General features: G+C 40.7%; 1 protein-coding gene across 3 annotated transcripts; it reads left to right on the top strand.

Annotated features, from left to right (window-relative positions):
• The first annotated feature begins 549 nt into the window (after positions 1-549).
• Positions 550-14,399, top strand: LOC102237785 (homeobox-containing protein 1). Of its 3 annotated transcripts, none has more exons than XM_023332515.1 (10): positions 550-718; positions 6,524-7,009; positions 7,995-8,080; positions 8,176-8,286; positions 8,366-8,522; positions 9,772-9,854; positions 9,996-10,091; positions 11,834-11,922; positions 12,017-12,100; positions 12,775-14,399. In XM_023332515.1, exons 2-10 carry the CDS (start codon positions 6,525-6,527, stop codon positions 13,078-13,080), a joined length of 1,497 nt encoding a protein of 498 aa, XP_023188283.1. In that variant the 5' UTR covers positions 550-718; position 6,524; the 3' UTR covers positions 13,081-14,399. The 3 variants fall into 3 exon arrangements, with proteins under 3 accessions (XP_023188283.1, XP_023188282.1, XP_014325543.1); XM_023332514.1 differs by having other exon boundaries at positions 11,831-11,922; XM_014470057.2 differs by having other exon boundaries at positions 11,828-11,922.
• Positions 14,400-15,664: the final 1,265 nt, after the last annotated feature.

Here is a 15,664-nt window from a genome sequence, read left to right as displayed (position 1 = left end):
ACATACAATATCTTGTGGAGTACAATATAGTGTTGCAATATAGTGCAACACACTATATTGCAATCATTGCTTCTGATATCACTGATGCAGTAGATTGTTATCTTTGAAGTGTGATGTATTGATGCTCGCTTCATGCCAATATATAAGTTGGATGGATTTGATGTAAGGGCAATGAAATAATTTATTCTTAACTTTCTGATGGTGGGACATTGAATAAAAAGATAATTAGAGAAGACGTTTAAATGGCAAAAAAAAAAATTTAATTAATTTAATAGTAATATCTCAGTTATATGTTTTCCAAATACTATGCAGGTGTAGTTTTACTGAAGTTAGCTAAGTGATAACTCGGTGAAATATATTTACATACTTTACTTCCTGAAGGGAAAAAAATCAGGAGATATCTATGCTGAATATAAAAAAAAACCCAAAACTTTTTTGTGGTACTGATCACCTTGTCCACAATAAACTACCCGCCGTATGGACTTCTGGTACAGTAAACCCTTTGAACTACCACTCCCGTCGGCCTTCGCGTCACAGTGTCAATATGGCGTCTGTCTGCCGGACAAAAGGCGAATCTGTCTGACGGCGGATTGAAACCCAATTAGAAGCAGGGGGGAGACATTTTGGGAAAACTGTGACAGTCCCCGAGTCTCTGCGCTCCGAGGCGGCAGATATATGCTCAAACTAACATCTGTGGAGGCTCTCGGACTGGAATAAGGTGAGTGTTTCAGCTCTAACAACTGCTGTCTTCAAACGCTCCAGCTGCGGCTGCTAGCCCCGATGCATTTCCCCCTTTTTTTTCTCTCTCTCCCAGTAAGGTGATAACTGCAAACTCCTTAAAAAACCCCCAGAGCCGCGGGGTTTTCCTCGGCTGGTTAGTTTCACGCCTCCTATACGGTTTCAGCTGAATAAAACGGGACATTTTGACTTATTGTCGGTATACATACAGTTTGTCGGTAGCCTAACGCAAAGTCAACTTTTCCTAACCGTTGGTAAACGTTAATAACACCGTTCAGGCGCGTGTTTTATGCGTAATTAAACAAAAATATATGCGCGAGGACATTTTTTTTTTTTTTTTGCGCAGACGTTTATGTTTAAGCAAGGCTTAAGGACTGTAACCCAGGGTACTTTTACGCAATTGGTCATGAAATTGATCATAATAAACCCCGCACCTCCTAGAGACACCCACAGTGTAACCTCTGGCCACTTTAAGCAGCGGTTGGTGTTTTTCTTGATGCGGTTTCAGCCGCCAGTCCGGTCGTAAAGACGATCTTTGCTTCCACATGTGTGCAGCAGAACACGCTCCCCATGCCACGTCTGGGTAAGAAGCCTGGACGGCCAGTTCACTGGGTTCAGCCCCTGCTGTACAGTTATTGTTTAACAAGTTTATGCTCTTCTTTCGGTGGAGAGATCGAGTTCAGCGGGCATCGAGTTATTTTGGGAGAAAAGCACACAGGATCCAAATGTCCCACACAGTCTCCGGGAAACTCTGGAAGATGGTTTAAATGTTTTCCAGGGCTTATTAAAGGTGGTAAAATGTAGTATCGGATGGTGAATATTTGTGTTTCCAATCCCACTTGTTTAAAAGTTATATTTTTTCCGTCGTTCCGTGTAGCGGTGAGCATTTATCTTTAAAAAAAAAAATCATGATGAGAATTTCGATTTATCGTTGTCTCGATAAATTTCAATTAACGATGTCTAATAAAAACCTCTCCTGAACTGACAGTATTATCAGAAATGTTATTCTTGCTATTTTATCGACTGTCTGTTTCAAAAGAGCATAAATAAATATCAGTACTTTAAAAAATGTGATTAAAAGTAGTCAATGTGCAATTTAAATCACACTTTAAGTTAGTGGCATCCTGAAGAAGCCTATTCAAATGGGAACATTTTTGTTGTGCTATTGCAGGCACAGCCATATAGGTGCCTAAAAAAAATGAATTGTTTTTTTTAATTATAATTTTTATTCTTACAATAGTATCACAAAATATTGTGATAAAATTCTAAGCCCATATTGCCCACCCCTAACCACCCATCATCTATTTATCGACCCACTTATGTTAAGAATGGACTATAAAGGAAAGCATGCTGGGAAATTGAGTCTGGAAAACTACTTAATTTTGAGAGGAAAAGTGTGTAGGAAGGCTGAGGTCAGAATGGTGTGGAAGGTTTGTGTGTGCAGGACTGAGAACTTATCAGAGTTATCAGAGCTACATAGTTATTTATTTTATTTTTATTTTAGTCTTGATTATTGTGTAATCCTCAGACAGAGGTCAACCTCATTAACTGGAATCACCACTAAAGCTTCGTCTCCCAATCATCTCGCTTGTCGCTTTGAAATGCAGAGTTTTGAGCCGCCGGGTCAAAATATTCTGGCAGCGCGTGCACTTTCATGTAATCCCCACGCTGCTTTGGACACACTTTACAAGAAGCTACCAGCGTCTTGTCAGCTTTATAGGATTGACCCCGTCGTTCCCCGCACGCTTTGGCATCTGAGCCTCCCAGTCGATTTCAGGCCGCCGTCTTGAGGAGTTTCTGAGGCTCGGACTCGTGCAGCCTGGGAACATCTGCACAAAGGAAGATGACGAAACATGTTCCTCACACTCTCTCTCAATGTCAGATCTACATGGTGCAAGTCACAAAGCCACACGTGGTTTTTGAAAAATCAATCTCAGATGAGCTGTAAATACAGTAGAATAAACCAGAGAAAAAAGATTATAGTAAGAAAAATGTAAGCTTTCCAGTGTTGCAGAACCTTTCAAAAGTATTTGTACTCCTTTAGCTTGTCACAGGTCAACCACAATGTGTTCTATTTGAATCCTATGCCATAGACAAACAGAAAGTATTGTGAAGGGTAAGAAAAGGAATGCATGATTTTATTATTATTTTATTTACATGTAAAAATCTGTAAAGTGTGGCATGCATTTGGCTCTATTTAATTACCCAGAGTCTTCTGTAAAACCATCTTTTGCAGGTTAGGCTGACTATGAATTTTCATGTCTTGTCAGATTCCCAGTCGGATTTAAGATTGGACTTTGACCTGGCCATTCTAACGCATGAATATGATTTGATCTAAACCACTCCATTGTAACTTTGTATGTTCAGACTCGCTGTCCTAGTTAAAGTGTAACATTCTCCCTGCAGTCTGAACTCTTTTTCACCCCTAACACAGGATTCTCTTGTTTTTAGCTCTGTTAGTTCCTCTTCTCATCAACTCCGACTAGCATCCCCACAGCATAATGCTGCCACCACCTTGTTACACTGTGGCACTGTCTTGTGATAAAGTTTACATGTTGCCTAAGATAATCAGTTTTTTTACTGTGTCATTTATATGTCTTGTGGCAAACTGTGAATTGGACTTATTTCAGGAATGGTTTCCTTCTTATGACTCTTCCATAATGGCCATATTGGTTTGTTTTGTAAAATGAAATAAAAGTAAAAAAAAGTTTGAAAATAGCATATTTTCCATCCTCCTCACAGTTATGCACTACATTGTGTCAGTCTGGCACATAAGATCCCAATAAAATCTTTAAAAGTTTGTCCATTGTACTGCGACACAATGCGAAAGGACTCTGCTCTTTTGCACGACGTTGCAGCTGCTATTTTTAGTGCATATTTGTTGAGCCGTATCACCTTTTAAATCAGACCTGGAAGTAATTTAATGCAGATTGACAACGTGCATATTCCCTCATAAATAATTTACCAACACAAGCCCATTTTGCTGTAATTCTGCAGCTCTCTGTTATTTGTTTCAGTCTGATTTGATATACCATGAGTCATCCTCTGCAGCAGGAAGAGAAACTATGTAGCTTGGCTGCCAGAGATGTAAAATTTTCTTGGCATTTTTCCTAAGACACACAAGCACACGCGCACACACACCCCCTCACACACACTCACACACCCTCTATCTCCATTTCTTTTTATATGCGTCGATCTGCCTGCTGACTTTAATTTTCTTCTGTTGCCTGTTTCTTGTCTCTCTCTTTGCTCCAGAAAGAAACGCATTAAGACGGATGCGTTATCTCTTATTTCTGTTTATCTTACTCTGCTCCCTCCCCCTCCCGCCCCACCTCTAGCACAGACCGGCTTTGTTGTTATTATCAGGGCAGCTTTTCTTTTTTTTCAGTTTAATTCAGTGACTGTATGCTTTAAGAGTCGAGGCGCAACAAAAATACAACCAATGATTAGAATGTACATTTTCCAGGCTGAAGCTGCATCGAACTCGGGGTTCATTTTCCTTTTGAAATCATGGAACACAACACAATAAGCACACGCAGAACTGGGGCCATTTGCATAACGTTATATGATTACTGGGGTTGAAAACGTCTCTGCTCAAATAAAAGCCTGATTGAATCTGGAAGAATGCACTTCATATCTGGATAGCAGCTGCAGAGCGCTGTTCAAGGGGCTGCTGTGTGTGCGTGTGTGTGCGCTTTAGTTTGTAATGCTGCAGTTAAGAAGCTGACATGTAAATTTAAAGCAGTCATTCTTTAGTTTGTTTTATTAGTCTTAACTCCTCAAGAGTTGAGATTGTTTTTTAATCGTTACATGCTGTATATTATGTTTCAGTCAGATTGAACAGAGGGAGTCTGTGGACATATGCTTTAAAGTTTTGCTAAAGATTGACTCTGACCATTGTAAGTCATGAAAAGATCTAAGCCATTCCACTACAGCTATGGCTATATGTTTTGGGTTGCTAGACATAAACCCTTGGCTGAGTCTTGGGGGCTGGTTTTCAACCATTTAACAGATTTCTTTCTAGTATTGTCCTGTGTTTTGTCCATCAATTTTTTTACATCAACTCTGACCATCTACTTTCTCCCAGCTTGACAGAAGTATCCCCACATCATAGTGCTTTCACCTCCAACTGTCAACTTGCTGTTTTTGTCTAACCTCCTAAGCTAGCAGGTTAACCAATTTTAGCATTTTCACTAAAAAATAGCATATTAGTTGAAGTCAGCATGAGACATAGTGTTGCCTACTTTTAGCTAATAGGGTATACTGTTAGACTGTTAGTTAATACCGTTGATATGAGCATAAGGCCGACATTTAGGAAAGTAGGTTGTTTGTTCTCTATAGCAAATTGCTAATACTATCATATTGTGATTTTTCATTTCAAAATAAAAGCTTTACTTTTTCGTGGACCATTGATTGTAACCCTAGGTTCAAGATTTTTGACAGGATTTGAAGCTCAAATACTGATATTAACATACAAACAAGTCTGGAAGGCTGATATGACAACAGATCTTTAATGCATTTTGGTGCTAAATCATTCAGTGATTTATAAACTAACTACAGTAGTTTAAAATCCGTCCTCTGAGCTACAGTGAGCAGTGGAAGACTTCAGACCTGGGGCGATGTGCTCCATTTTCCTGGTGTTAGTCAGAACGCCAGCAGCCACGTTCTGGATCAGCTGCAGTTGTCTAATTTTTTTTTTTTTTTTTAGGCAGATCTATGAAGACACTGTTGCAGTAATCAATGCCACTAAAGATAAACACATGGATGATTTTCTTTAGATCTCACTGAGACATTAGTCCTTTATTCCTGGAAATGTTCTTTATGTGTCTCTGAAAGTTCAGGTCTGAGTCCATCACTACTCCCAGTTTTCGGGCCAAAATTTCTTCCAGGAATTTTTCTGGTTACTTTTTATTGTTAAATTGAAATAAAACCGACACAAGTCAGTTTCTGCAAAACATATAGTATAACAAGCCCTCCAGTAAAATGCTGACTTGGTCATCTCAAATCACAAAAGCAGTAATATCATCAGCCAGTTGGTGGAGTGTCTGACCGCCACTCTAAACAATGAGTAGAGGTCATCAGACATTAAGGATTCACTATATGCTGCAATTTCCTGACTCTTCAAATATAGAAGCCAACAAATAAGAAATAATACATTCCAAACAGTCTTTTGAGATACTAATATTTCATATATCTTAGTGATATATCACATAGCCCTACTTGTAACACAATGCTCTGCTACTGATGGCCTTATCCGCAGTCTGTGGTACCTACTAGAGAGGAGCCTCCTTTATGTACCCAACACTTGTATACAGCACAATAAGTTTTTTTTTATTGTTTCATGGAACATTGAAAGTCTTTATTGACTAGGGATGCGCCAATATGAAAATTTGGGCCAGTATCGAGATCCAATATTAATACTGATTTTATGACCCATAACCGATATTTACCTATATCGTATATATTTCCTCACCGTTTTGACATGTTTGGGAAAAAAACAACTCAAAGTAACAGACAGCAACAAGATGGAAATAAATACAGGTCGTTAATATCGGCAGTTTGTTGCGGGCTGATACTGATCTGTTAAAATTACTCATATAGGCAGATACTGATGTTACTGCCGATATATCGTGCATCCCTAATTGTGACCTTATAACATATGACAGGTTGTTTAAAAAATATCTGAATCGGCAGGTCAGGTTTTTTAAACGTTGGTGATTGCACAGAATATTGCAATTGCTGTGCGCTCCAACTTTGAACTCTTTCTTATCTTGATGTTTTCCAGGATGTTCCAGCAGAGTGAGGAGCCTCGCTTCACCATCGAACAGATCGATCTCCTCCAGAGGCTCCGACGGACCGGCATTACTCAGGTGGAGGTCCTCCACGCCCTGGACACGCTCGATCACCTGGACCAACAGAATGGCCACAAGCAGGCCCGCAAAGCTTCCTACCTGCCGCCCTCGTCTTCCTTGTCTTCCTCCAACTCCGTCTCTGCCTCTTCGTCCACCACTTGCGCCTCCACTCAGACGGTTTTTCCGGACAACCGACTCTCCCTGTCACCTGGCAACAACTTGGACACCGCCTCCCCGCCTCTGCCGGTCCCGACAGCCTCGCCGGTTGTTGTCCAGAATGGACTTGGCGCCGTCGCCAACGGGAAGCTTTCTCCGCCGCGGTTTCCTCTGGTCGGAGGCAGCGTGACTGCACCGGGCTTTGGGTTTGAGGCCAGTGAGGAAGACTTGGATCTGGATGATAAAGTGGAGTTCTTGATGAGGTAAGATGTGACCAGACTTAGAAGAAGATGAACCAATATCAAAAAAAGAGCCAGATCAAAAGAAAACCAAACGTAGTCCTTTACATAGTATTGTTCTAAGAAGGACCAAAGGCAAAAGTCTTTGATAAAAATAAAGTTTTTAAATGCAGACTGAAAGAGATGAACAGTTAAAGTACATTAGGGCTGGGTGATAAATTAATTTTATTGATTTTAATTGAATTTTTGATTGTTGAAGATTTCATTTTTAGAAAATCTGGATTTTTTTTTCCATGAATGCACTCCTTGAGTTTCCATAATTCAGAGTCATGTCAGCACGCCCAGGGCGGCCATCTTATTTGTCAGATTCTATCTATTTGTTGGACTTTGAATTCAGGTCAACTTTTAAGACAATTTTACTTGTATAATGGTGTCCTTAATCTGCTAATATCATATAATCCATTTTTTATAATTAAACAAAAATATCCAGAGCCTAACCCTGATAGGATCGTAGCATCGCTTTCTGATACCTACAGAAAGCAACGATTGAAATGAAAGCCACTTTTTGAATTTTTTATTTTTTTTTTTAGTAAAGAAAGCGAGAAAAAAATAAATTAAAATCAGATCCGGTTAAAAAAAAAATTGAGATGTTATTTTTAAGCAGTATCGCCCAGCCCTGGTAGATAAAGCTGCATTCAGTCAGAGGATCATATCAGTCTGAATCACAAACACACACACATGTACACACACACTCACACACACACGTACTCTGATGCGTCTCATCTGCAGTCGGGCTGCAGCATCTCGGTAGTATTGATTTGAAAATGTGTGAAGATGAATTCAAACTAGAGGCAGAGCAAACAACATTATCTTCAGACATCCTCACACCTACACACGTTTTTAGACACTGTTTCTGCTACCTGCATGCTACAGTATAAGTGTGAACTAATATTCTCCTCTGATGTTGTAGATTTAGATAGGTTTTGTACTTTGTGGCTGTGTATTGTAGGAGGGACAGCAGTGTGATCAAAGAGGAGATCAAGTCCTTCCTGGCGAACAGACGGATCTCCCAGGCCGTGGTTGCTCAGGTAACAGGTGAGTGTTGGTCCGACGAAACACTAGAGTAAAACAAAAAACAAAAAAAGTGCTTGACAAGCCCTACCGAGTGACACGAAGTCGTCATCCTCCAGGGATCAGTCAGAGTCGGATCTCCCACTGGCTCCTCCAGCAGGGGTCGGACCTCAGCGAGCAGAAGAAACGGGCCTTCTTTCGCTGGTACCAGCTGGAGAAGACGAACCCCGGTAACCATGTGTGAACAAGAACCTTCTTAATGTGGGTTCGGGTTAAACTTCTGCAAGCTAACAATCTGCGTAACAACAGGCGCCACTCTGGCCATGCGGGCGGCCCCGCTGGCTCTGGAGGATATGATGGACTGGCACCAGACCCCCCCACCGTTCGCCTCGGCCCCTGGGGGCTTCCGGCTGAGACGGGGCAGCAGATTCACCTGGAGGAAGGAGTGTCTGGCTGTCATGGAGAGGTGAGCAACAAAATCAAGATTTTACAGTAGCTTGTGCTTCCTGTTGGAAACTTTGAGTGTTCATATAAACGTACAGCCATAGTCAATAAATTAGAATATGGGACCCAGTGAAGCACATTTAAACCTGTCAAGTTCAGCAGGTATTAAACTTAATTTTCATTAAGGCTACAGTTCTGTATTAAAACTGTTTTTGGTAATATTCTAATTTTAAAGTCATGTCTTTATTAACTCTAAACAAAAAAATAATCATAATTAACAGAAATAAATCAACCTCCGTCTGTGTGTAATTACTCTATGTAATGTGTTTCACTGAGTGATAAAGTTCCTGCAATAAATGAACTTTCCAATAATATTCTAATTTATCGAATGGATCTATAGACGTGTTGCAGTGTGAAGTAACTCACACAAAATCAACAAAACTGCTAGCCACTGATGACCACCGTTGGTTTTAGCTGTCGAGTTGTCAGCATAATGCGCTTAATCTTAAATGTACGGCTGATGTAAAAGAAAAAAGGATGCAGGGCATTGCTACTAATTATCAACATATCAACAACTAGATAACAAGGACCAAGGGTATCACATGTCAGTGAAAAGTTTTAATAAAAAGAAAAATGGCTTGGGTGAGAGAGGTAAGTCAACTATGCTAGCCTGACTATGACAACCTTAACATGTAGATGTGCTGTGGAACTGGGTTTGTTTTGGTTCATAAAAAAAAAAAGGCGATCCACACATCTTCAGTAGAGCAGGTGTTTAAATGAGCTAATCAACCACCGCGGTGTTCATATGATCTCTTCTTAATAATCACAAAATGAACACCGAGCCTATAATGTTGAATGTTCTTTGTGTGGGAAACGTTTGCATGTTTTTTGGTGTTGAAACCTGTGGAGGTGTTGTCAGTCAGTTGCTATGACAACAGGTTTGTGTGTAGCATAGCCAATGCAGAGAGCATGAAAAACAAAGAATAGGAGTGGTTTTGAGTGATTCAAGGGTTTTCTGCGTTTCTTTCTGCTTTGCTGAGGCACACCGCACTGAATTAATAATACTTACATCTCCAGGTTTCATTTTGTTAACAGCATTGATCTACTGCAGCAGCGCGGCTATGGATGGCCTGTTTCCAGCTATAAACTTTAACATGCAAACGTGTCTATATATTCAAGTCTGTGGCTGTGCTGTGACATGCGAGAACGTTCACTGATTGCAGGTACAGTAAAAGGACTTGCCTGTAATGAATGTGATTATGTATAAACAGCTACTTCAGTGATAACCAGTATCCCGACGAAGCAAAGAGGGAGGAGATTGCCACTGCCTGCAATGCTGTCATTCAAAAACCAGGTATTATGTTCGCCAACTTTTATTTACCACAAACTGTTCGACTGCATCATACTTTGTATTGTAATCATGGAGACAATGAAGCAGGCAGTCCAGAGGTCACGTGTCTGTGTGTGTGTGTGTGTGTGTGTGTGTGTGTGGCAGGAAAGAAGCTGTCTGATTTGGAGAGAGTTACGTCTCTCAAGGTCTACAACTGGTTCGCCAACCGCCGTAAAGACATCAAGAGGCGTGCCAACATAGGTAATGTTTACTTCTGTGTTTGTATTAGATGCTCATGCATTTATACTGGAGTACACTACATTTTAGATGTTATCTAGTTGTCCAACTGTTGAGATTTTACTATTTTTATTTAAATATTTTTATAACAATACTAATAATTTTATTTAAATTTGAATTTATTTAGTTATTTTAGAGACAGTGCATGTTATTGACATTTACCAGAGTTAGCCAGAAGGCTATTTTTCACCGAAAGTCCTCAAACATCTGGTAAAAGTCACCCTAAAGAAATAAAAGTAAAACTACATAGTTACATAAACAAAATAACAACTACAATGCACTTAGTAAAAATACTAAAAACTAGAATGCACATAGAAAACACATAGACAAACTACGAGGCAAGATGACAGCAGAGGGGAGCAAGAGCAGGTCTAAATGTAAGCTAATCAAAATTATACAATATTATATTATTTTATATTATTGTTATATCATATAATATATCATTTTTTAACTTTGACAATAAACTTTGACAAATGACAATAAAATGTGTGAAATCGTATGTTTAATAATCCCTTCATCCATTTTAAAATAGCAATCTGTGAACAAATGTATACATCAGTTCAAAAATACCATTTGATTAAATATTGACATAACCCATCATCTAAGTATATTCAAAATGTCACTGTGGATGGTGATGCTGTGGGCAGGAAGGATTTCTGGTAGCAGTCAGTCTTGCAACAAATCTGAAGAAGCCTCTGACTGAAGCCTGTATGGCAGCCTGATGACCATCATGATATGCCAACAGCTCAATTTCAGGGCAGCAGAGACAATATTCCACAGTATCATGTTCTGGATGACAACATCAGTTATGTAGCTCTGCTAACCTGCCTCATTTGCTTGTGCCGTTCCTCTTGATACCTCTGTCTGGCTGTTTGGTTAGAAAGCCGAGCATCTCTTTGGCCCTGCTCTGCATCCATGCAGCCTGCTTTCCAACTCCCCTGGGTTCTGGGGTCATAGTTCAGGTATTATTTAAGCTTTTTAGAAGCTAATCACCTTCTCCCAGTTGTAAAAAAAAACAACAATTATCCCCTTTGGTTTTCCAGCTGCACAGCATCCAAAACCAGAGGGGATAATTGTCCAAACGTGCAACGACTGCCACCAACACCAGCGCAATTCTAGAAAAACCTCAAGTATAAAAATCTTAACTCCACGTGTCATAAAGTCTTAAACCCTGTTCAAAACTGAACGAGGTTCATTTTTGTACTCCGTCTTAAATCAGGTTTAGATGTGATTTATAGCTGTGCTGAATATTTTGGGCATTACACTAATACACTGTGACCAAACGCCAAAGCAATTAGCCCCCTCAAACATTCCTCCTTCCCCACAGACCTGTGAAATAATTCTGCCCCCTTATAAAAATGTGAACGTAAGCAATTAAATCCAATAGTTGTTTAAAACATGCCATTAACATCTAAAGCTTGTTATATACTGAAGGGAGGTGTTGAAAGCTAGAAAAACACTCAAGTCACAAGCCAGAGCTGGAAATCCTCAATTTAGGTTGTATTTAACTTAATTCTACTATAAAGTTAGGAAAATGTCATCGTTTGTGTAACTTACATGCATGTGTAATATTTGAGAAGCTGACTGAACATTCTCGAAACCCTGGTTGGTCTTTTAGAGCCGGCCCTCCCCTCGCCTGCCGTTTACTCTTGCCGCTCGTTCAGCTTTGATATGCTATGATAAGGTTTGTGTTTTTGAAGAAGCAGCCATCTTAGAGAGCCATGGCATCGAGGTCGAAAGTCCAGGAGGCCAGTCCAACGGCGACGAGGTGGACGGCAACGACTTCCCTGACCAGGTGAGCTGGACCTGCACAGCGAGTTAACTTCACGCACAATCCACGGCTCCGCCATGTTTAATGCAGCGTGTAATTAACCTGTTGCGTGTTTCAGGGTTGCGACGTGTCCCTGTTTGACAAGAGAGCTTCGGCCAGGCAGTTTGGCTTTAGTCGAGCTGACCTGTCCTCTCCCACCCAGGTAACTGTTAGGGCTGAACGACTGGTTGTGATTAATTGTTGACTAATTTAGTAGTTGATTAATCGTTAACTGGGGTATAAAGACTCTAACAAAATCAAAGACGAGCAAATTGCTACAAGAATAACACACAGAGCAGTAACCACCAACAAAACTGTACAAAAATGTATATGTTTTGCGTTCAAGATGAAAAGAGAAATCTTTGTAAATACGTTCCACCTAGAACTCGAGTGGCACAGTGTGAGCTTCGCCTGATTCCAATTCTGTAAAAAAAATATATAAAATGGAGCACTTTTTGTAATGATTAAATACATAAACAGAGCAACACTACACTGTATTGGTGTTAAGTTGAGCTTTTCACATGTTAATGTAACAAGTATTTTTGTAGCTGCAGATGCATCCTTAGCTACAAATGATCTAGTGTACACTGAAGGAATGTGTGTTATATTTTATGCAATAAAATGTTTTTCTTATTTTAAAAAAAGAGCTGAATTGTTTTCTTATTTGCATCTTCTAACATTGGGAAGTGGCTAAGCGGAAAAAATCTGCAGAAAGTGCTTTTTTTAAAAATTTTTATACAATTAATTGCTTTAGTGAAAGAATCGTAAGTTACAGCCCTGGTAACCAAACAATCCCGACATCTGCTGACCATCTTCCTAATGTTTCCCCTTCATCAGGTTCCGCCGCAGCTGCCCAGCTGGTTCTCCGCCCTGGCCAGGGGAGGCCAGCGGGGCGCCTCGCTGATCGGTCGCTCCCTCCTGTCTGGGGCGGGCTCTCAGGCAGAAGGATCCAGAATGACGGGCGCGTCCTGGTCCCCCCCGTCCCCGTCCCTCCAGGACGACCCCGGCCTCCACGTCGTGCTCTCCGAACCGCAGGACCCGGCGACGTCGGAGAAGACGGCGGCCGGCCGCGGCAGCCCGGCCTCAGCCAATCAGGCGGACGCGGGGAATCAGATCAAGACGGAAAGCGTGGATGACGACTGACGGAGGGGGAAACCCGTCACACGCTGGAGCCGTCAGAACAGGTGTCCATTATATGCAAGCAGATTTTATAGGAATGTTATAAGTGAACAAAAAGACCAAACGTTGTGTAAAACTCCAACCCTGAGATACCTCCCAACCCTACCTCCAACCACCAACCTACTCTTCTACACTCGTATAGCTGTTAATAGTGTAATATGATGATAACGACGAACCTTTATACTTTAGCCGTCTCTGGCCATCCGCGGGAGATTCAAACGTGCGTCTCAGATCAGATCCTGCAAAGAAAAGTCGGTTTCTCCGACGCTTCCAGGGAAAGGGCCCGAATGGTCCCAGGCGATTTCTTTGCTGGGTTGTTTTCGATTGGGGATCGGTTTAAATCTTCCCCGGATGGCCGTCCAGCGGGACACGAAGCCTCGCGTCCGCAGAGAAGACTGCATCACTCACAGCAGGGCTACGCTGTATTTGGCTTGGGAATCAAACGCTTTCAGGGGTCTTGCACTGTGATTTCAACTGAACAGCCTCAGTGTATAGGAATATAAAAATGAGCTTCATGGTTTTCTTTTTTTTTTCCTTTTCTTATTTTTACTGAATCTTTTATTTTGATCGTCGTCGCATTTCACGCCAGATTTCTGGCAGATGAATCCTTGTAGGCACAGAACAAGCTTGAGGTCGCAGCAGTTTTTATGATAATGAAAAGTAATTATCTTCAGAGAGGCAGAAGCAGAATAATCCCCCCCCAACCCCGCAGAGTAAGCTTAGTATATAATAACTAAAATGGCTATAAAATATAGACACATTTAAGGAGTGTCTTGGTTGACATGCCTTTGCAATATATTCACAACCCTTGAAGCTTTTCCCGTTTAGTCAGATTACAACCACTATATTTAATGTTGTTTTATTGGGGTGTTAATGCACCTATTTACAAATTTGTGCCAATATTGATGTCTGATATATTAATAATGCTGCTATGGCCGATAAATGATATTAGCCAATATTTATATGTCAGGGTTTCCCCCAGAAAACTTGCTAAGCTCGGGGCGCTAGGGCAGTCATCCTGCAGTCATCCCGGCATATTGTTAGGGTAAAACATGTTTATGGTTGACAGGAAATTTGAAAGTATAACTTTATAGTTATGCGTTATTGGAAGACTGAAAAATTAATACCTAAACACCAACTATAAAGTCTTTAAAAAAAGGCAATCATTAAAAAAAAGTCAAATGGGGCGTGCTGTGATGGCATAGGAGGTTAGCACGCCCCACGCTTGGAGGCCTTAGTCCTCGACGTGGACGTCACGGGTTCGACTCCCGGTCCTGACGACCTTTGCCGCATGTCTTCCCCCCTCTCCTTACCCCTCCTTCCTGTCTGCCTACTGTACAAAAAAATACGAGCCACTAGCGCCGCAAAAACTCTTCGGAGAAAAAAACCTCAAATAAATTAACAATGCTCAGCCTGGTGGGGGCATAAGGAAAGCCTGGTGGCCCGCCAGGCTTATAATACACTGAGGGAAATCCTGTATTTCATGACGTCGCTCTGAGCCCGGAGCATGGAAATGGACTGAATAGGTCTACCCTTATGGATGAGGCACATCGTCACAGATATCCTGATTTTTTTTATTTATTTACCCCCTCCCCCAATATCAGAACAGGGTAGTGGCGGTGTCATGCTCTGGATGGTTTTTTTTATATATCCTCCAGAAACAGGAAAGTCGATAATCAGAGTTGCTCATAACACTACAATTTGTTGGTCCATCACATAAAATTCCCCATAAATACTCTGCCATTTGTGGCTGCAACCAACACATTGTAAAAGAAAAGAAAAAGATCTTGGGATGTGAATACTTTTGCAAGGCAACGCATAAAATCTAACGCTAAATATAGTTTAAACATTTTTTCACTGACTTTCAAATATGAAAGCGGTTTTTCTTTTTTTTTTTTTTTTTTTAGAGTCTAACTTCAGGTTCAGTACTTTCAGTTTTTTTTTTAAATATTTTCTTCAGCTGATCTGAGAGACTTTATTTTTTTTAATGCACTGCTTCCACATGCCCGTCAGAAACTAAATAGGAATTTAAGCTGCATTAAAAACAGCTGCTCAGAGTATTTTAAGGCTATAAATTTAAGCGATATTTATGAACGTGGTATTCAGTAGATATAAAAAAAAGACTCAGTATTCACTTCTTAGATTTTATTGCGACTCAAAGAAAGCCAAAACTACAGACGTTTGTATATAATATAGCCATGTAAAGCGACTTTTGAAGTTCGGTCGGTTATTATTTATTCATTTTTGTGTCCAAGAATGATTGATCACTGTGAGATCTGCCTTCGACGTAGACGAGTCGGTTGGGATGGATTCAGCCCGTTTTAGAAGCTACAAACAAAAAGTGAGCTGAAAACGTACACAAACCGTGTAAGTAGGTGTGTGTGCGCGCACACACACACACACATCCACCCATATGGTATACTTTATGTAACAATATATAAACATATAAGCATCTATCGAGAGGAACTATCAGCCTGAGTGAGTGTTGTCGGTGAAAGGTGCGTGGAACATTAGCCAAAGTATTGAGTTTTGTTATCGGTGTATTTTT

This window comes from Xiphophorus maculatus, chromosome 4, assembly GCF_002775205.1.
Source record: "Xiphophorus maculatus strain JP 163 A chromosome 4, X_maculatus-5.0-male, whole genome shotgun sequence".
Classification (NCBI taxonomy): Eukaryota; Metazoa; Chordata; class Actinopteri; order Cyprinodontiformes; family Poeciliidae; genus Xiphophorus; species Xiphophorus maculatus.
The sequence above is the reverse complement of the archived record's forward strand: the minus strand, read 5'-3'. Positions and strand labels throughout refer to the sequence as shown.